General features: G+C 36.0%; 2 protein-coding genes across 6 annotated transcripts in view; one reads left to right on the top strand and one right to left on the bottom strand.

Annotated features, from left to right (window-relative positions):
* Positions 1-939: 939 nt before the first annotated feature.
* LOC149733223 (uncharacterized) overlaps positions 940-22,271 on the bottom strand; it is an 81,444-nt gene continuing 60,112 nt past the window's right edge. Inside the window, exons 2-4 of one of the 3 annotated variants that reach the window (XR_016385374.1) lie at positions 5,998-6,141; positions 4,822-5,926; positions 940-1,150 (exon numbers count right to left, since the gene is read on the bottom strand). Coding sequence is in view for 1 of the 3 variants with exons in the window: in XM_089881946.1 (XP_089738072.1) it covers positions 1,125-1,150; positions 5,998-6,484 (513 nt within the window). In the remaining 2 variants the exon portion in view is untranslated. Of the gene's footprint in view, positions 1,151-4,821; positions 5,927-5,997; positions 6,703-22,271 lie in introns of those variants that run through there. The other 2 variants (XR_016385373.1, XM_089881946.1) reach the window with 2 other exon arrangements.
* Positions 965-5,062, top strand: LOC149733224 (uncharacterized). Of its 3 annotated transcripts, none has more exons than XM_089881947.1 (3): positions 965-1,164; positions 1,286-1,409; positions 4,419-5,062. In XM_089881947.1, exons 1-3 carry the CDS (start codon positions 965-967, stop codon positions 4,668-4,670), a joined length of 576 nt encoding a protein of 191 aa, XP_089738073.1. In that variant the 3' UTR covers positions 4,671-5,062. The 3 variants fall into 3 exon arrangements, with proteins under 3 accessions (XP_089738073.1, XP_089738076.1, XP_089738074.1); XM_089881950.1 differs by lacking the exon at positions 4,419-5,062 and adding an exon at positions 2,042-2,190; XM_089881948.1 differs by lacking the exon at positions 4,419-5,062 and adding an exon at positions 1,854-1,986.

The following is a 22,271-nucleotide window of genomic DNA, read 5'->3' as shown; positions in this document are numbered from 1 at the left end:
TTTATCCTCGCGTGGCCGGAAAATGAATGAATGTAACTTACTTTATCCTCGCGTGGCCGGAAAACGACAGTCGTTATCACACGGGTTTAACACCTCGTGCCAGCTTAAAAGTTACCATGTATATGTTACTTTGTAGGTGATTATTTTTATTTTTGTACGTATGGCTGATAATTTGGACAATCCATTAGTGACCACTGGGTTGGAGCAATTGTCGTTCAGTGTCTTGCCCAAGCCTTACACATACGCCCACAATGGTAGCAGCGACGAGCCTTAAACCCAATACCTAATGGTTACAGGCAGGCGCTCTAACCACTACGCCACGGCGCCAGACAAAAGCGCTATTAAATCATAACTTAGCAAAAATTCGCGGAAAAGTTAAAAAAGAGTTTTGGTAGCGCGGCCACTCCACAAGCAAGCATGACTAATATTTTGTTGTTTATATTTTTGTGACAGTTCTGTGTGTGCTATGGAAATATACAAACTGTGGAACAAATAATTTTAAAGACTGTGTTGTACGTAATATAATTCTCCAGTTTTTGTAGGTAAAGACATTAAATTTTATTTACAAAATGGCATCATAGATATCCAAACATATAGATAGGAAACTAGCGAAATCGTTCAGACGCGTCACGCTTTGATGGGTCTGGTAAAAAGTTGATTCGCGGCAATCACGTGAATCGAAGTCAACGATGTTAAAACTCGGATAGTAAGTTTAATGTATCTTCTGAAACCGCATTGCAGTTGTGAGGCAGGTAAATGTTTAATTGTTTTAAGATTGTGTTTGGTACCTTATACGTAAAATGTTTTGGCTGCTTAAAACTTTTGTACACTGTATAACTCCCACGCACGTGCATACGCCCATTTCGTTAATCGATATTTATTGTAATACCGATATACCTAATCCTACTAATTTACTCTATCAGTGCACCAATATTGAAGTAATAATATTAATATATATATTACAATGAGTCATTGCTGCATTCCTGGCTGTACATATGTGTACAAAAATGCAATTATAAAACGGTCTCTTTTTAAAATATTACGTCCGGAGTTTGCAAAGTCCGAAGAAGAACGAAATCATCGGGAAAGTTTGGTGCAGAGCATCTTGTCTATCCGTGATCCAACTAAGGGTGACAAGATAAAAGACATGCTGCATAGAGAAATGTAGGTTTTAATATAGTTTACGTAATGTTTCTTCTAATTGATAATGAAGAACTCACACATTTTTATATAATACTTACTTTGCTGGTTATGAATTGTTTATTTATATTTATTATTTCTATAGGGCATCTATCTGTGAAGCACATTTTACGGAAAATGATTTCACAGTGCACTCAAAATCTAAAACATTAAAATTAGGATCAATTCCAACACTACACATGCCTGAGAAAAGCTGCACAGTTCCCAAGGTATGAACATGACGCTAAACTTTCGTTTGATTTTTAGCACTTAGCATTGATATTATGAGTCATATTTAGTATTATAATATTTTAGAATATCAGAAAGAAACCAGTTGAGCGACACCTACCGCCTCCAACAATCAATTATCTCTTTTTACCGTTAATATTATTTTTACCTCTAATATTACCCCAAATTGAAAATCATTTATAAGTTTCAACTGAAACTCAATGCCAAGTGTGTTCAAAGTAAAAAAAGTTAAGTTTAACAAGCTGTACTATGAACAACGACGTGATGTTAAGGGTGAAGATTTAGTTAATATAGACGATGGATTGCATTCTGACTTTATGGTAATATCATTTTATTTCTTTGTCTATATTGTAAATTATAGTACCCAAATGTATACACAGACACTACTAGAATCAGAAAGACATATTACTCATGATTTTGTTTAGTATTTGTGTTTCTCCGGATGTTTCGATTCGATGGATTTCGTTAAATGGTTGGCGTGTTGACCCAGCACAACTCAGTCTACCAGACATTAAATTTTCGACACTGAATCATTTTTTAGAACATGTTTTGCTTATTGTATACATGTGATTAACTGCAATTTCATTGTATAAACATTATATTGCATTTGAAGGAGAAGTCATGAAGCTGAAGCTTTGTGAGGGAATCGATCCTTCATGCTCAACACGGAATTGCAGAATTCAACATCTTCAACAATGGAGTGATGATTGCTTGTCATCAAGGTCTATCACTAGATCACCAGGATGTAAAATAGCTAGTAAGCCCAATAAAATCAACATGTGATTAACTGCAATTTCATTGTATAAACATTATATTGCATTTGAAGGAGAAGTCATGAAGCTGAAGCTTTGTGAGGGAATCGATCCTTCATGCTCAACACGGAATTGCAGAATTCAACATCTTCAACAATGGAGTGATGATTGCTTGTCATCAAGGTCTATCACTAGATCACCAGGATGTAAAATAGCTAGTAAGCCCAATAAAATCAAGTTAATTTTACCTCTAATATTACCCCAAATTGAAAATCAATTATCTCTTTTTTACCGTTAATATTATTTTTACCTCTAATATTACCCCAAATTGAAAATCATTTATAAGTTTCAACTGAAACTCAATGCCAAGTGTGTTCAAAGTAAAAAAAGTTAAGTTTAACAAGCTGTACTATGAACAACGACGTGATGTTAAGGGTGAAGATTTAGTTAATATAGACGATGGATTGCATTCTGACTTTATGGTAATATCATTTTGCGATTTTTGTTTCTGTATTTTATTTCTTTGTCTATATTGTAAATTATAGTACCCAAATGTATACACAGACACTACTAGAATCAGAAGGCAACAATATGAACGAGTGGCAACACCTTTTTTTCAAAGAACAGATTCAAAATTCTAAAACATCTGCACATGGTCGTCGATACCACCCAGACATTGTACGCTGGGCAATAGAGCTATACTCTCGATCACCTGCAGCTTATCAACAGCTTTTGACTTCAGATTTCTCTCTCCTGGCATTAATCCAATTGCTGTGGAGTCAATGAAGAGACTCCAAGAACCAGTAGAAGGTTATCTGACTGTCGATGAAATGAAAGGTTTGTTTATTTATTTTCTGCCTTCTTGGGTGTTTTTTTGATAATAACTGCGTATTTTATATATTAAGTAAAGGAAGGCTTGGTATATCAAGATGGTCAGTTGGTTGGCTTTGTAGACTTTGGGGATCGCAAAGTAGATACAAAAATTGCAACACATATTTGTAGTAAGTAGTACAATAATTTTTCTGTAATATTTATTTTTAACATTTTTTTATTAGTGTTTTATGTGAGATCAATGAAGAAAGAAATCTCCATGCCTCTATCATGGTGGCCAACTACTTCACCACAGCACTTCCCAATTGATGTCTACTTTTTGGGAAGCAGTTGGCAGATGTGAGACTAACAATGTGCATGTTAATGCAATTGTTGCTGATGGTGCTCCGACGAACAAAAGATTTTTTTCAATTTTACATGGAGGGTCATACACTATTCGTGAAGGTGTTTTTACTGCTCCAAACCCATACAGGCCTACTCATCCTATTTTTATTTGTACCGAGTCATTTACTTAAGGTATAGATTTTAATGTGATCTTAATTGTCGCTGCAATTTGAAATTTATGTTTGTTTAGACGGTAAGAAATGGGCTGTATTCCTCAAAGCCTTCTGGAACCAAATACTTCTCTAAATCAGGAAGAGATGTATTATGGACCCACTTACAAGATCTTTACAAATTGGAGTGTAAATCAGTCCTCCATAAAACAAAACTGACTACAGTTCACATGGAACTTGATTCATACACCAAGGTATAACTGCCTAATAACTTTGCGTTTTGTTGTTTTAATGTATTTTAAATTCATAGATGAAAGTAGGCTTGGCTCGGCAAACTCTTGGCTGGGGTGTGGGGGTAGCTTTGAGGCAAGACGTTCCAAATTCTGAGGGTACTGCAGAATTTATACTTCTCATGGACAAGTATACCTTTAAGGCCTATTTAACAAATTATCTTCAACAATATTTACTTTAGATGGTTTGATGTGGTCAGCTGTTTGGTGAAAAATGCCATTCACTCTGAAAATGACCAACGATTAAAATGGCTGGAAAATAAATTTGTTCAGTATCTTTTGAATTGGCAGGTAAGCGCTTTCACTTGAATTATATGCTGCATCATGGTAAAAAGCTGCACATTATTTCAGACTGAAGTTGAGGTACTTTATCCTGGTGAGGAGAAGCGAATTCTCGCAAGGGGTACCTTATATGGTTTAATGTACACATCATTAAATTTTATTGCATTGGCGAAACGATTGCTGAGAGATCGGCCACATAATAATTTAAAGTATGTTTGCCTCGGAACATTCACACAGGATGTTTTAGAAGCTACTTTTGGAAACTTAGTAAGTATTACATTTACAAAGTTTCTATTATATATATATATATATAAACATTTTATTTATATTTCATCATTTAGAGAAATACCATGAGACGCAACACCAATCCAAATATTTCACAAATTGGCTATGGTGTAACAGCAATATCACAACGGAAGGCAGTTAAACAAATCAAAGGTGGTAACACCACTTTTGGGACAAAGAATGTTTGGACATATGTCTGTAATGAACCTCTATTGAAAAAGGTATTGTATTTATTGTTTTTGTTGGATGATACTCATAAGAGTAATGTCTTTAATTTAAAACAGGTTAAACCAAACCAGCCACAATGAACCTGCTTCTGGTACAGGTGATACCCCCCCCCCCTTTGAGGGGCTAATACCCAAACATTAGTTTGGGGGGGACTGGGACACCACTTTTTATATTAGATACAAACTAATTCTAATTCTAGACTTTCCTGTTATAAAAGTATTACTTACTTACATAAAACTTAACAGGATCAATTAAGTATGTTGCAGATCTCTTACTTTAAGGATTCTCATCTAATAATACTTAGCGGTTACCATGTGAAGTGCCCATAAAGAATGAAAAGACAGATGTGGGGGTTCTTTCCTACACTAATCCCTTCTATTGTTTACACTGTTTTCCTACACTTTGAATTTCTTTTTTTCTGTTGCCTTAAGTTTCAATTAGGTTTCTTAAATAAAAATGTCAAAACTTAAAATGAACTGGTGTACAAATTATATTTGCAAAGTTTACAACAAACACATACACAGTGATTATTAACAAGCAACAGCCTTTTAGCTCGAGGTGCTTGAGATACCCGATCTGACCTGCTGCTCTACCCAAATTTATCACTTCTCGAGGTTTTTTTTTGTTAAAGCAGGACAGAGGCGCTTCCCCGAGATCCAAATTTAGGTCAAAGAGCACACAAGTATTTATAGAAACAACAGTACATTAAACACCCGAGATCCAAATTTAGGTCAAAGAGCACACAAGTATTTATAGAAACAACAGTACATTAAACACATTAACAAAATTTTAGAAACAAAATCTACATGGAGGCACCTTCTGGGGCACTATGTATATAAACACACAAAACAGAATTAGGTATTTTTGCACATCTGTTTCAGATCACTCCTAATCCTCTTTGATATACAAGAACGTACAGAGCGCTTGTTCCTAAACATGCATTTAGCCAAGTTGTGACCTAAAAGTTTTAAGAATAAGTGGAGCATGAAGTTTATGACCTGAATAAGGGCATCATAGTCTTGTTCTCATTTATTAAATAAAGAATCCACAAAAGCATGATATTCCTGATCCCTTTTTACAAAATCTATAACACGTGACAAATTGATATTATCTGGTTGCTTGGATGTCTCTACCTCATACAACATAAAAACTTTATTCATGAATGTTTTAAAAATAGAATTAGGACAGTGTAATGCATTTTCTGATTTTCTCATTGCAGAAACAAATTTATAACTTGGCTCATCTTGACAGAATGTTGAAAGAATGATTTGGTGATGGGTTTTGTAATGTTGTATGGCCTTTTTAATTAAGAATCCACTAATATATTCAAGTATTTCTGAAATATAATTATTTATTAAACTCACAGCTCCGAAAACAAATGAAAATTTTAGAGTTTTATATACATACCTAGATCACGTTCGCCTATGTTCTCGATATTGTAACCAGCAGCATTGGTATGTTGTGCGTTTTTGTTTTTTTGGTTTGCGATTGCATCCAGAATTTTTATTAAAATTTGAGCAGCCAAGTGTTGTGGCATTCCTAGATTTTCATCTGCATTCATACAAAGCTTGTTATACTCCATGTACAATTTTTCACAATTCTGATGCTGTTTGTAGTTTCCAACTAAATCTTTGATGGTTTTGTATGACTGCTGTGGCATTGAATAATACTTTTCTGGAATTACAATACCTATAGAAGTGGATGCTGTAAGGGCTGCCTGGTATATCAATCTTATTTCGTCGTCTGTAGTATCAACTTTGTTGTGACTCTCTTTGTGAATGGTTAAATCGTATGGATCATAAAATGAAGCACTACAATTTTCACAGGTGAATGTGACACGAACTTGCTCAAGCTCAAGCAACGCTTCTCTGACTTCCTTTAAATTGCTGCACATTATGAAATTTAAATTTCCTGTTATATTCTATGTATCTGTTTGAGAATATTTGCTTAATATTTAATGTAAGCCATTTGACACATTGAAGCAACGTAAATAAATTCCAGTCTGCAGAATATATAAGATATTGTTCAAAACTAAAAGTTTGCGCATACACGTGCGACGTGTCATACTCTGCAGACTGGACTGATTTAATGCGTTCGATCTGTTTATACCAGATCCAGTCAAACGTGAAGCGTCTGAAACTGGTTTTTCGTTGATAATTCAAACAAAGTACTATATTATAACGTGAAACTTTCAAATATAAAGAAAAATATTGATATTAACGTAAATTGTTTCTTTTTAAATAATAATATTTCGGAAATTAGCAGTTAAAGTGCAAAAATCACTTTAGTTTCCTATCTATATGTTTAGATATCTATGATGGCATGTTCAAGTAAAGCTAGTCCAGCTCAGATTGAAGAAAAAATGCTTTAGTTGGAGTGAATGGGAAAGTTTATTTGAAGAAAGTATTTGTAAGGTTATTTGTGAAGCTGATGTTTATTGTGAAACAGAGAAAAGTAAACAGATTATTTATAATCTAGCAACTGAGATGCTTCGGGCATACTATAATATCCCTCATACTCCAGCAGACCTAACAATGCCTCAACAATGTGCAAAATGCATTGGTGAAATAATGGAAACGTTTAATAAAGATTCAAGTCTTCCAAAGTTGTACATTTTGTATCCAAACTATTGTTTGAATGCGTCTCAACTGCTTGGGTTTCCCCAATTTTATGCTGCACAGTTGTTGATACAAAAACAAGTCAGAGATTGTAGTTGCAGGCGTAGATGCAACAGAAACAGGTATAGTTTACCATACTAAAATGTAAATAGTAAATGCCGTAGCTAAGTTGGTATACTACGTTTTAGAGATTATTGAATATATTGGAGGATTTCTATTGAAAAAGGCAAAAAAGAAATTTCCAGAATCAGTAGAGGTTATAAGTTACTTACCAAAGGAGGAGCCTGAAGGTAGTTTTGCAAATTGAATGGAAATGGATGAAAAACACCTCTTATTTCCAACTGAGGCGTTGATGCAAATGTTAATAATAAAACAGTATAGAAACCAGTAAAGGTTTTAAGGAGAGGAATTTCAAAATAATATTAAGTAAACAGGACTCATTTTTTACAAATTTATGTGAGATGCATGAGTCTGGGCAAAACGAGTCTATCATTGTTAAAGTTTTATACTTCGTTGCAGAACTAAGTATTAGGACACAACTTTGCAAAATATGGTTTTCGTAGTTATAAAACCAATTCATCAAAGTTTACACACCAGGTTTAAAAGGCACCTTAAAAAATATATGTAAAAGTTAGAATTTAAAATTAGTTTCCTTGTTGAAATTTCTACAATTTCATTGACATAATTTACTCACTTAGTTGTTTAAATGAGAGCTTTTAAAACTTAGTACGTTTTGGCATTGGTTCTTTACAAACACTTGTCCAAGGATTTTTTTCCGAAGGTTGTGTTGCCACCTTTTATCTTTTTAATGATTTTACGCTGTGATATTGCTGTCACCAACAGAAATTAATGATTTTACGCTGTGATATTGCTGTCACCAACAGAAATAAAACTTAGTACGTTTTGGCATTGGTTCTTTACAAACACTTGTCCAAGGATTTTTTTCCGAAGGTTGTGTTGCCACCTTTTATCTTTTTAATGATTTTACGCTGTGATATTGCTGTCACCAACAGAAATAAAAAAGAATAATAGGACTCGCATCTCCAATGTCGGCAAAGGAGAGAGCTTGATACACTGTCTCTCTTTCGCGGGTCGTTGCCTTGTTTAAATGAGAGCTTTTAAAACTTAGTACGTTTTGGCATTGGTTCTTTACAAACACTCGTCCAAGGATTTTTTCCGAAGTTTGTGTTACCACCTTTTATCTTTTTAATGATTTTACGCTGTGATATTGCTGTCACCAACAGAAATAAAAAAGAATAGAACGCGCATCTCCTCTTTCGCGGGTCGTTGCCGTTGTAGTCAATGGAGTCAAGGGCGTTTTATGTATTTTTTCTTCGTGTTTTGACTTGATTTCAAGTCATAGGGTAAAACAATTATTTTCTAACATGTATATATTTGTAACAACCCGTTTTTTATAGGTTTTTAATTAAATTTATTAAATAATTAAATTTCTTAAACGTGGTAAACTGTAAGCGTTAACCTACCAAATAACTAAACTGGCCCAATAAACTTGAACAGTTGGTGTAGTTTTTATAATAAACCGCTAAAACCTCTTAAAACTACTATGCGCCTATCTTTTACAATATAGACCAAGCGAAATGGGGACGGAGTTGGCGGTCACGTGAATAGAAAAAAGAATATATCACGGTTTTGGGCAGTTGCGCGCTCTACTCTTTTTTTGTTTCTGTGCTGTCACCCCGTATCCTATTTGACTAATGTTAGGATTGATATTTCGTCGCATGTAAGACCGCTGTGACGTAAACATAAAAAAGTTGTTATTGGCAGTAAGACATCTATTGCACAGATATAACTTGTACATAAATGTACCGAATTTCCAAATGTTGCCTCCAAAACATCTTGGGTCAATGTACCAAGGCACACATAGGGCATTGTTTTTAACAATCGTTCGGTGATTATTATGATATTTTTGATAGTAAAAATAAGAGCTTCCCAGGTGGGCTTGGCCAAAATTCTTTTCTCTTCAAATGAGGTGAAACAACATTTAAAACATTGTGTTTTCAATTAATGTTCGAGTGTAGAATGGTGCGTTGGGTAAAGTTGCGTTATTAGGGACTATTCTAGTAAGTATAGAATGAAAGGTCTAGATAGACAGGATTAGCCTTTCATCATCGATTGCACGAATTGGATCTTTAGCAGTGCAAGTCACAATATTAAACCATCTAAAGGACAATTCATAGTAAAGTTGTACTTGTTATAGGTTAGTAATTAGTATGTGTATCATAGCCTACTTGTTCATTAGCAAACCTTACTCTGCTGTACCATCTGCACCGCCAACATCTTGCTTTAAGGCCGCACTAACTCTTCAGCTCCAAGGTGTTTTGCAATTAATACACTCATCTGAAGTATAAGAGTAAGTTGTTACAACTATAACAACATACTTGTATAGTAACTACTTTGTTGTAATAATTTAGGTTCATGTGAAAGGGTGCCAAATTTCTTGTGAAGTGGGGTTTTGGAATCCAAACTAAATAATTCTTGAATGTGGGTTCACAGTATATCTTTGCCATCCTTATGCATGTACTTGGTACCACCTGGCTTAAAAGAGTACAGAGAATTTTTTGCTGTCTGCAAATCAATCAAATGTGTATGCATTTAATGTTTGTTTACAAAAAACACAATGTTTTGCTAACCTTTAATAGGTGACTAGTATCGCTGATAATTAATATGGGGTTTTCAGGTCCACATGGAATCGGGGCAGCATACGACTGACTCGGCATGACTGTCTAATTTTGACCCATTTATAAATTCAAAAACATTCCCATTTGATTATGCTCCATTTGCGATAATGGCAATGGCATTAATGTGGACATTCCTCATCTCACAGATTATTACTGCTTCCCAAAACATTGAAGCCAGTTGGTATGCAGGCATAGGCGTAAAACTTTCAATATGTCAGGGCGGCAAAGGTTAATATGCTTGTTACCTCGTTTAACAATGAACTACATTGTGTCTGAATTGCGGCGGTTACTTAGCGTGTGCGAAACGTCGCCTGAGTGTTATTTACTTCTGTGCGTAATCGCTTTTAATTTTGCTACAACTCGTTGTAATGTTAAGGCTGGTGACTTCATTCATCCAGTTCGGATACATTCTTTATAATTTTAAATTAACTTAATACCAACAAATTCCTAAAAATACAAACGTGCAAAGCAGGCCAGCAGTACTACATCACTTCGCCACACACTTAGGCAATAATGGGATAAATACATCAAGTGACCTTTTTTTGTATTTTGTAAAACAACGAAAGAACACGACGGGCGTTAGTAAATAATCAAACGAAAATAACAAGTAAAACTGAGGCACTTAAAAAAAGAATCGTAAACGAAAGTTTAAACGGTAAATTCAATATCCAGTCGGCATAGAGGGAGAAAGAGCGAAAGTCTTTTTTTCTGATAGAAGTTCTTCGTATCCACTCATCAACGAGGGCCTTAATATCGATGGATGACACATCTGAATCGTGTGCATAAATTGAGCAAACATGATTTAGTGTTTGTTGACTCATCGTGGATCGCAAGTAGGTTTTGATTTGTCTTAAGGCACTGAACATTCTTTCAGCTTCACTGCTGGAACATGATGGCAATGACAGAAAAATACTCAGCAAAAAAACAACCGCCAGATCGCTAGTGAAATTAACATTGCAATTTCTTCCCTAGTAGAAATTTATGCAGTGTACCCATTTCAACTCGAATATTTTCTGCATGTAATTGGTCTCCGTGTACAGCTGCAATGTCTTCAATCAGATCACTGGAAGAACTCGGCTTGAATAGTATACTTTTGACCTTGAAAATAAAAGATAAGTTAGGTTGCGGGTACCGCACAGTAATAGGGTTGGATGCAGTTTAAAAAAACTGATGCACTTTTGCTTAAACAAAGTTTCTATTTCGTTTCCATCATGTAGTTCCTGACTTCGTCTCCCTAGTCTCGGACGAGAGGGCAAGCCGAGACCAATATTTTGGCCGTATGATTTGCAAGCGTTAAAGAACACCATAGCACATGCTTCGTTGTCACCAGACAGCGAAATCAACAGATTATTTATTCAGTTTCTGCAGCGGTCTACAGTTAGTTCAGAACTTTGGACTCTAACATGAACAGGGTGAATAATTTGCATCAATGCCTGTAGCAAACGGAAATTGAAATAAACAGTAAATGATTCCATGGATTTTAAATGAGACATTGCTGCATTACGCATAGTTGTTCCTTCTTGCCTAACCGAGTTTGACCAATCCAAAATATTTTCATAGTTCCTTAGAAATGCATCCAAAGCGGGATAGCTCATCACCCACCGGGTAGGACACATTGACCTTAAACTTTTTCCAACGTTATCTCGATCTTCACTCAAACAAAAATTATTAAACATAGCGAGACGATGTGGGGACGACTTCATAAAATTTGTAACATTGGTCAGCACAGATATTGCGGTGTCTGCCTCATTTGTTCTGTTGAAAACGTCCTGAACAATTAAATTAAGTTTGTGCCTATCACAATAAACATACGTCATTTTCGAAAATTTATCTTTAAATCGTCTTTGTACGTCGCTAATGTTTCCGCTTATGTTTGCTTCGCCATCGTAGGACTGCCCCAAAGTTAGTGTAGACCAAGTTAGGAAACGGAGCTATCTTTGTAAAATTGTCCTTGTACGTCGCTAATGTTTCCGCTTATGTTTGCTTCGCCATCGTAGGACTGCCCCAAAGTTAGTGTAGACCAAGTTACGAAACAGAGCTATCTTTGTAAAATTGTCCTAATATCAAAGTGACATTAAGAATAACAATACTGAGTTACTATTTTTGGTCTTTTCCTTGAATTAATAATAATAAACCACTCTTTCTAGGTTTATGAAATCGGAAACCGCAAACACTTATCTGCTAGTACTTATGCAGTTTGGAGCTTCATAATCACTTACGTTGGATTATAAATGAAGGTTCTGTAGATTCGTAGGTATGAGCATATACTATTATGTAAACTATGCTGATTGCTGCTAGTATTAATCGCCAACGTAAAGTACCCAGTTAAACCACACTGTACACTGAAAACCAGTTAAAATACTGATTTACTAGAAATTAATTCTTGGATTTAACATTATATAACAAGGTCTATATTAGAACTTATATTTTATGTTAAAACAACTGCTAGAATGCATTCGTATGGTCGTTTCACGCTCTGTGGGCTCCGTAATGGCGGACACAAGCGCCGTTGTTGACAAGAACTAAATGAACACATGCCGACCATGCATTTGTATAGACGATTCACGCTCTGTGGGCTCCGTAATGGCGGACACGAGCGTCGTTTCCTAACTTGGTCTATACTAACTTGCCCTGGGTAATGTGTAAAAATAAATCAACAGAAAAACACAGACGCGTCGTAAAATAAACACACCTTGAACCTAAACATGACCTAGAACTAGAAAAAATAAATCAACAGAAAAACACAGACGCCGCGTACGTCGTAAAATAAACATGACCTAGAACTAGAAAAAATAAATCAACAGAAAAACACAGACGCGTCCGTCGTAAAATAAACACACCTTGAACATGACCTAGAACTAGAGCACTGCCTTATTTACGATGTTTCTTAGCCACAAAATAATATTTATTACAAAATAATAAAGGATTCACACGTGGATTCATTGCATCATAATAGCGATTGTTTTACGTGGCAAATGATTACGACATAATAGAATTCACGTTGATTATTTACGTCATAATAACGACTGTCACCTTGATTATTTAGCCTACAGGTACGTAAAAACAGGTTGAATATTTGTCTTTAAACGTATGCACATTCAAGTATAGATAGTTTGCCAAAAATTATTTCGTAGGCACGTAAGGCAACGCCTCGATTTAAAAAAAACTCACTGACAGCAAAAGAGAGAATGGCTAACTCATCGGAACAAGATAATTTATTCGAGACATTTCTTTAATTTTATTACATTTGAAAATTGGAAATAATCTACAGAAGTTTTCATCAGTTGCAACACACATCTAACTGAAAATGTGTTAATCGCCGGCCTCACTTCCAAAGTCTCTCACATTCTATATCGCGTCTGCCGATCAAACAGTATTGCCGCCGCGCGTTTCCGACGTCACAAGGACGACATGTGTTCAGCTTTTATGCACAGGAAATATATAAACGATTCGCAAAGTCCCAATCGAGATTATTGCTAAATATCCGCCGAACACATGGCGCCCTCTATAACAGGCCTGGACACCGTCGGCGCCTCTCTCGAAACTGGAGGCGGATGGTTTTGCAGCGCTTGTACGAATTGTAGACCGTTTTGATGAGTTATTTGACGAATTATCGCATTAGATAGTGTTTGCTCTAAGTTCTAGCAGTTTAGTACAGTATAAATGTTTTGTTTTTTATTTAGCTTGCGTGTATTATGTTTATGATTGGCCACCAGTGTGAAATCTTAACTGAAGCTATGTTTGTTTAAGACACACAGGCGTTTTAGCAAAATTTTTCTAACTATAAATATTCTCTGAACTACAAGACCTACCACTTCCGAGTTTATTTTTGAATTTAAGTAGACTGCCTGCTTTTCGAAATCCCTTTTTGGCATTTGTTTTTGTCATATAATCCTAATATTGATCCCAAGAAGGGACCTCTGTCCTGCTCTATCAAAAAAAAAACTTGAGAAGTGATGTATGAGGTAGAATAGCAGGGCAGATTGACACAGTCGAGGCAAAGGCTAATCATAGTTAAAGATAACTTTTCCCTTCTTAAACTGTTGAGTTGCACCAGGTCACATAAATTTAGAAATTGTCATTTGAGTTTATTTTTGGTTACATTGTAATTTTAAAAAAACACATTTACATTTGTACAATAAAAAGATGAGTCAAATTAAAAAGAAATGCTATCCCTTTTGTGGTTTGTATATGCTGGTAAAGGCAATGTCAGTTTTGAAATAGGTTACATGTAATAACAAAATGATTGTATGCAAGATATAGTGAGAAATCATGTGATGGCTGGTTATGTGACAGGTTGTACAAGTGGATATGAACTAAGATGCAGATGATAAAACACCAATTTTCTGTTTACCACATGTAACTAATATAGGGTCAAGATGGCTGCAGTCCATTCCAAGGAACAACATATTGTGTGTCCACAAAAGTTTGATTCCAACCGCTTAAACAAATATTCCTTCTCTGCTTCCATTATTTCATTTATAATTTTGTCATCATCCAGTCCTGGAAGACAGTGTACCTTTATTTGCCATCAAAATTTCAAAGAATTTTCATCATAAATGTTTTTATCTTGCCTTTATAATTACAATTTCTTCTTTGGCTGGACAGATGGCCAAGAATAGCACAGACAGTTCATTATTCTGTTAATGTTGTGGCATACGCCAAGCCGCACATGCTTCTCACAGACTACAGAAATTCAAACGCAACTGCTTATTTAGCTTGTGTATTCTGGTGAGGCACTTGCCGGGGCATTTGTTTATTTTTCATCTTCAAGAGCATCATATGAAAGCTCCCCAGTACAAAAACACTGACCAGAATGACTTTCAAGATTGACAACACTGATGATGCAAACATTGGAATCAAGGCAAAGAAATGTGGTCTGTCCAGCTGGCGTAATGTTTATGCAATATGCACCTTGATTCATAGGCGCCTAAGTTTTTATGAGCCAGGTTAGGCAAACTTAGCAGGTCTCAAATTTCAAATCGTTTTTGCAGTGGTTGCAATTTGTTTCTGTGATTTTTGTATAAATTGCGACACAACGTTGTAAATCCTATGATAAAACATCGCTAAACTGGCCATTCGAGGCCATAAACGCAAAACTGCCAACATTATGTTAGTTATAAAACATCTGCTTTTCAAAATCAGGAATGTGTGAATGGCTGTTATAATCAACGTGTGAATCTGTATTATGTAGTAATAAACCTAGGTTTTAACAGCTCACGAATTTGGAAAACAATAGTCGCACTTTCAAAGCACGTCTAAACTTATATATTTTCTTTACGCTGATAGCTTCGGAACAACCCATGCCTATGACGTAACAAGTACAGGAAACCGCCGATCAAACAAAAATACCGCTGGTATATTGTATAATACTCGAATAGAGAACACGCAAGATTAACACGTCATAAACGTAAGTTAGATTTTGTATGGGTTTCAGCAGATTTCTATGCAGTCAAGTATCTAGCGCAAAGGAGTAGTACGGGAGTCCTTAGTAGTAGTAGTTGCCTAAATATAAATGCTGATTTGAAACAGTTTTATTAACGAAACAACAGTTGTTTAAAGTGTATGTATGAGTAACTGATTACAATTCTGAAGACTTGAAAAGATGTTTCTGCGAACCGTTGTTCTATCAATAAACTCGTCAACAACCGATGCCAGGGAAATGCAATCATCGACACGCTCTTTAAATACATTTAGAACGCAGGTGTGGTTCAGACGTGTCTGCGACATAGTAGATCGTAGATATGACTTGAGCCTTCGGAGGGTGCTGGCGCAACTTGTGCAGGGGATTGTTAAATATAACACAACCAAGTTCCATAAATTCGGAAAAAATTCTTTGAACACATCGTTATTCCGAAACAACCTCTGAACGTCATCCATGTTTTGCAAAGATATCGATTTTTCATTTAGGTAAATATTCAGGATCTGCTCTAATTCAGAATCCAATTTGTTTTCTTCAATATCGTTTTTGTAAAAGTTTGTAATTGCTTGTTTGGCCGATAATGAACTGGTTGTTTCAACAAATATTTGAGCTGGTATTTTTAGATTTTCAATAGGATATCTTTTAATTATTGCAGATGTGCAGCTAGACACTATTTTAATAAACAGTGTTGAAAAGAATTGACTGGCGGACAATTTTGGAAAGACCGCACAAAATAACACACACCGTTTCCATTAACGACCTAAACCTGGATACTACTGCCATTCCTATTTTTTGAACTGCTGTGTGGACAGGCTGAACGTGTAGCAGTATTTTGTGCAAAACTCTTAAGGCGAAATATACTGTAAAATTTTCCAAAGGCGAAATATACTGTAAAATTTTCCAAAGAAGGAAGATTCGATTTTGCCAAGCTCCTTGTGCAGCAATCGATCGTAGTATCCATGTTTAGAGAAGACAGCCAACTAACAACAGCATCGTACTGTTGGAGAAAGCTATCTATAGCAGCAAAACGGAGAGCCAGCCCACATAAAGGCCGCAAAGAACGAACCAAATGGTAATCTGAATTATTGCAAAAATCTTTAAAGCTATGAAGACGTTTTGGCGAAGCTGCGACAAAATTCACAACCGCATATTCATGGTACTCAATGCTCGGACAGTTTCGACCGAGCATTTAGCGGCATCTTGTACAATGAGGTTTATTTGGTGACCTGCACAGTGAACATATAACATCTGTGGGTACAAATTTTTGAAGCGTTGCTGAGCCCCTGTATGGCAGCCAGACATGTTTGCGGCACCGTCATATGCCTGTCCACGACAAAGCGACAAATCCAAGTCAAATGAAACGAGACAATTCTTCAATAACTTAAATAAATCCTCTGCTCCTGTAGAGTTGGCTATCCACATATCGCACACACACATAAACTTGCTCCCTGGTAGAAATATCCGTTGTTTCGTCAGCCATGATGGAAAAATATCTGCTTGCTTTACAGGAATGAAATGCAGTTTCGCTGCTTTCGTAACATCTACTTTCCCGTCATTCTAATCGTGATAATGAAACAATTACCCAGTTGTGTGCATGCCAGTCGAGGCAATTGCCACATGCCAATGACACGTTTTATTGCTTTGCTACACGTGTTTTTCGTTATATAAACCTTTCCTGTACTGTGAGGCAGTACGGGGGCTTGTAATACCCTGCTGTCTCACTTTCCCTCTAAGCACGATGCCGCACTTTCACCGCGTAATAAACTGAGATGTGCCGTACTAGTGTCATAGATCGGTGTGCAATGCGTTGCGGAGTCGGATAGCGTGTGCGTCGGGGAGGATGGAACAGCGTCGTCGCGAGGCTGCGGAGCGCGAACTACAACTTCAACATTGGCCGCCCCCCACACGGTGTTACATTCCACTGCCCATTTGCATGTTTTGCGTACCGCCGAGTCCTGTGCAGCACTATATTCCAGCCAATTGTACTTTAATTTCCAATCTGCACGAAAGCTTCTGCCTGAAGTTTTCTGCGGCTTTATACAAGAAGATTGTGGCGGTGATGAGGGCAATGTCTCGTCTGTTACTGTGCTCTCACCTTCTGCTACGTTAGCACAAGCAGTAACAGGCTTTTCTACAACCCCATTCGCTGTAGCGGTTGCGGACCTAAAGTAGCTTGAAATTTGCGCCTGCTGCATACGTTTTGCTTTGTACGGGTAATACATTTTCAAAAACTATTGATTTGTAATTTTTATGGGTTAATATTCGTTTAAGGACACGTTACTTTCTGGTAGTGTCGTCACAATCAATTGTATGACTGTGCATTTTTCTAAATGATTTGTTGCCCTTATTTACAACGAGAATGTGATATACTCCCGTCATTTACGGGGCTCGGAAATTCAGTGAAGTTTCAACGATTAGTTCAAAATTTCGAGTTTAGGGAAAAACCTTCTTTTTTATTTTTGGTAACGCAAATAATGTATGTTTTTTGTCAGATAGAAAAAACTTTTATTTCTTTGCAAGTCTGTGCGTGTCAATACAGACATTTGTTTCGAAAACAATGGCTAATTGTGTGCGTATTTTATGTTAAACGAGATTTTACGGACGTAAGTTACTGGCTGTGACGCGTTAAGAAGTGTGGGCTTGTGGTAATATCGTTAAAGCAATTGCGATTACGAAAAAATAATAAATTATATATTTACTTTAAAAATTCCAGGTTAGGCATTTCCTGACCGGCTTAGGCGCCTATGCCTTGATTGTTTCCTGTAACCCATGTATAACAATGCTTGCATGTTTATCAAAATAATGATGAGAGACTTTTTCCTGTGACAATGCAGAGAAACTTTGCCTTGCTGTATAATGTCTTCTTGTGTGTAATGCTTCTTCTTGCATTTTGAATTCTCGCCATTTTATAAGCTCTTCCAGTGCTGTATGGACTGGCAGTTGGGCCTTGTAATGCCTTTGCAGTTCTCATTGTTATCTGTAGCGTGATGTCGTTTTGTCGAATAAACTGGGTTGTAACCTGGACTTGTCATAGAGTCATTACTTTTCTGCTGGAGTCCGATTTCTGTTGAGCGAGGTGCGAGTTATGCAATCTGTACGCCAATGCACTAACGGTCGAAACCTACGTTACGGTCAGAAACTTTTTTTTTTCGAAACGTTTTTTGGTAGGTTATGGTCAAAAACGTTTTTTTTTTCTGAAACGTTTTTGGGAGTGTTTTAATTTACGCTTTGGTGACCGGCAGGTGGCAGTAGAGTACTACATTGCACTTAACGTTTGGCCACATTTTTTTATGAATAAAGAACATTGGTGACCAGCAGATGGCAGTAGAGAGTAGGACTACATTGCTAAAACATGGCACCAAACGTTTGGCCACATTTTTTTATCAACAAAATAACTTTTGGGACAATACATGGTAGGTTATGGTCAAAAACGTTTTGTTTTTTTTCTGAAACGTTTTTGGGAGTGTTTTAATTTACGCTTTGGTGACCGGCAGGTGGCAGTAGAGTACTACATTGCACTTAACGTTTGGCCACATTTTTTTATGAATAAAGAACATTGGTAACCAGCAGATGGCAGTAGAGAGTAGGACTACATTGCTAAAACATGGCGCCTAACGTTTGGCCACATTTTTTTATCAACAAATTACATTTTGGGACAATACAGTCGGTTTGAATGAAATTCCAATGGTATAAAGAACAGTTTCGGAGACTTCTATAAAGTCTTTATTGCATAAAGAACAGTCATGAACAACGAACAGAAGAACTTTTGGGACAATACAGTCGGTTTGGAATGAAATTCCAATTGCATAAAGAACAGTTTTGGGAACTTGAATGAAGAAATGTCATGAACAACAAAAGAGAGTGTAATTGTATAAATAACAGTCATTGACAACAAAAAATGCATACACGAACTAAAAATATAAAATAGTACACCTGAACACCATAATGAAAATCGTATTAACCTATAAATTTTTTATCCAGCAGGTAATAATAAATTGAGGCATTGATCATTAAAACACTTACATTATTAATATTAAACAGCACATTGAAGAATGGAAAAATGAAAACAAAACTTGAAGCGAAATTTTAAGTAGTGTTGACAACACTCTAAAACGGCAATTTTCTTCTTCTTTTTTGGGGGGTTACTTCGCTGTCAGACAAATTTATTATCTTTTTCTTTGGTGTATCTGAAAAAAAAATTAAAACCTAGAATGAATTCCACAGTTGGAAATTTCAGTACATGGCCAATTAGCACCAATACTGTGTGACGACATAACACCCAAGAATAAACTAGTTAAACATAAACAATCCAATAATGTGACGACATAACACCCAAGAATAAACTAGTTAAACAAAAACAAAGAATAAACTAAAACTTAGAATGAATTCCACAGTTGGAAATTTCAGTACATGGCCAATTAGCACCAATACTGTGACGACATAACACCCAAGAATAAACTAGTTAAACAAAAACAAAGAATAAACAATTAAATTTAAATCATGGTTTAAACACACACGCACACTAGTCCAAATTGTTTTATGTTTGTTATTGCAAAAATAATCTAGAAGTCGTGATGTCTTCGCTTTTACGAATGCTCCTTTGTTTGTGCTGCAGTTTAAAATTTTCCATAACTTGTCTTATTAGCTTATCACATTTTCGGTGTATGCTGGTTAAAATTTCAAATCCAAAATAACTCCTTATCCGTTAGTGTATGAGCCATGTCACCAGTTCATGCGTGCTTGTCCAACCCTGATCCCATGCTTTCTACCATTGATTCTAAGCTTATTTTTAAAATGAAATTCTCCAAAAGAAAAACTGCACGTTGCTTATGTGCTTGTGGTATTTTGCATTGGAAAAATCATTTCAACAATATTGTACTCTCATTACATTAAATGAAGGAACGTCTTTTTGTATAATCTGAATCAAACGGAGATAGATATTAAGACTAGGCCTAGATATTTTTATTTCCCGACATTTCAATAGGACGAGGAGCAAATTCATAAAGTTGTAAAAATGAATTACTAAATTCATCATCGTTATGGTTAAAGACTTTTCAACAAGTTTTAGCTACGTATACAGTCTTGGTATTTAATACGGGACGCGTGTTAATCGGGCCCGTCATCTTTAGTTCACGCCACATAATTGAGGGTTGTCAGTCCATAACATGTTTTGAAAAAGAGTGAAAGCATTTTAATGCCTTTTATTCATGGGTTGGATTTGTTGAAGAAGCACGCAACTTTGTCGCGCTCTAGCCTAACCAGCCTATAAATGCTTCACAAACGCCGAATTTAATGGCTGTGTTCACAATTGTTTTATATGGCAAATTAAAAATGTAACGGGCCTTTCCTTAAAGTTGCCCTATTGTTGTCACGCTTTATCTCATGACTTACTTTTACGCTCTCAAAGTAAGAGTTAAACAATCCCCCTCCGAATACGTTAAATCTCTTGCGGACAAGTAGGGCGGTGGTGATATGATAAAATGCCGTAAAAACAGGATTAAATTGAAAAAACACTAAAAGTACCATACAAGCTCTTCAAGAAACAGTCCAGCGGTAACAGTGTCCTGGCAGGATCGCCAAAAGTTGTTATACGTAAAATGTGTATGGTCCGGCCCAAAGTTAGTATAGACCAAGTTAGGAAACGGATTGTAAAACAACGAGTCTTGTTATCCATTGTCTGGCGTCTATGACGTCATAGTCGCCACCATTACGGAGCCCACGGCATAGCATTTTATCATTGCTAGGTGCTGTTTTTCGTTTAAATATTGCGATTTTTTAAATACCAAGCACTTCTGCGCGTAAAAATGGCTTTCTACTAATGTTATATCTTATCACAATAATAAACCTCACAAAAATAATCAACTTTTATTGAACACTCAATCGATTAAAGAGTAAAAAAACAGAAAATATCAGGTTTACTAACCAAAAACATAAAAGAACATGTTTAAAATATAAAAATACAAACGCATAACATTACCATAAACTGGTGTATCTAGCTGCAGTTTTGCATGTAAATTGCCGTGATTTTACTTTTTGGCTCACAAACTTAACACGTATACCCGGCAACGAAACTTAAGGTATCTGTGTAAAATTTGACTAATATCGAAGCGACATTGAGGAAAACAATACTAAGTTACTATTTTTGGTCCTCTGCTTGAATTAGTAAGCTACCTTTTTTGCGTTACGGGTCTTTATGAAATCGGAAAACGCGAACACCTTATCTGCTAGTACTTAAGCAGTTTGGAGCTGCATGTCACTCATGTTGGATTATAAATGTAGTAAAGAATGGCTCTGTAGATTCGTAGCACGATCATATACTATTATGTAAACTAAGCTGATTGATGCTAGTCTTAATCGCCAACGTAAAGTACCCGGTTAAACCACACTGTACGCCGAAAACCAGTCAAAATATTAATTTACTCCACATTAATTCCTAGATTTAATAGTATATAACAAGATTTATATTAGAAATTACATTTTAAATGTTAAAACAACCGCTATACGTGTTTTCTAGCTTTGTATCGCTTACAAGAACCAAATAAACACATGCCAACCATGCATTTGTATAGGCGATTCACGCTCTGTAGGCTCCGTAATGGCGGACACGAGCGCCGTTTCCTAACTTGGTCTATACTAACTTTGGTCCGGCCTATCGCTACTGACCGAAATGATACAGGCTTTCCTAATCAATAGTTCAAGAGCATTCAATAAAAATGATAGTAACAATAAGGATGCGCATTGTTAACCAAATACACCAACTTTTAACAACGATACGGTGTCGCAGAAATCTGGTTCCCATCGGCTACTGCGCATGCGCAAATTTTGCGAAACTTATATTTTACCAGGAATCTAGAAAGCGGGTTCCGACTAAAAATAACAGTTCTTATATGCGACGCATTCTGTATGTTTTACAAGTTTTAAGATTTATTTTCTATCCCAAAT

Source organism: Ciona robusta, chromosome 7 (assembly GCF_009617815.1).
Source record: "Ciona robusta chromosome 7, ASM961781v2".
NCBI lineage: Eukaryota > Metazoa > Chordata > Ascidiacea > Phlebobranchia > Cionidae > Ciona > Ciona robusta.
This window is presented reverse-complemented; position numbering and strand designations above follow the sequence as displayed.

What these genes read in the sequence shown, in the direction of transcription:
- LOC149733224 (XM_089881947.1), top strand. Translation starts at nt 965, where the DNA reads ATGAGTCATTGCTGCATTCCTGGCTGTACATATGTGTACAAAAATGCA. An exon ending in GACATGCTGCATAGAGAAAT is followed by an intron (nt 1,165 to 1,285) that starts GTAGGTTTTAAT and finishes TTATTTCTATAG; the next exon opens with GGCATCTATCTGTGAAGCAC. An exon ending in AAAGCTGCACAGTTCCCAAG is followed by an intron (nt 1,410 to 4,418) that starts GTATGAACATGA and finishes TTCATCATTTAG; the next exon opens with AGAAATACCATGAGACGCAA.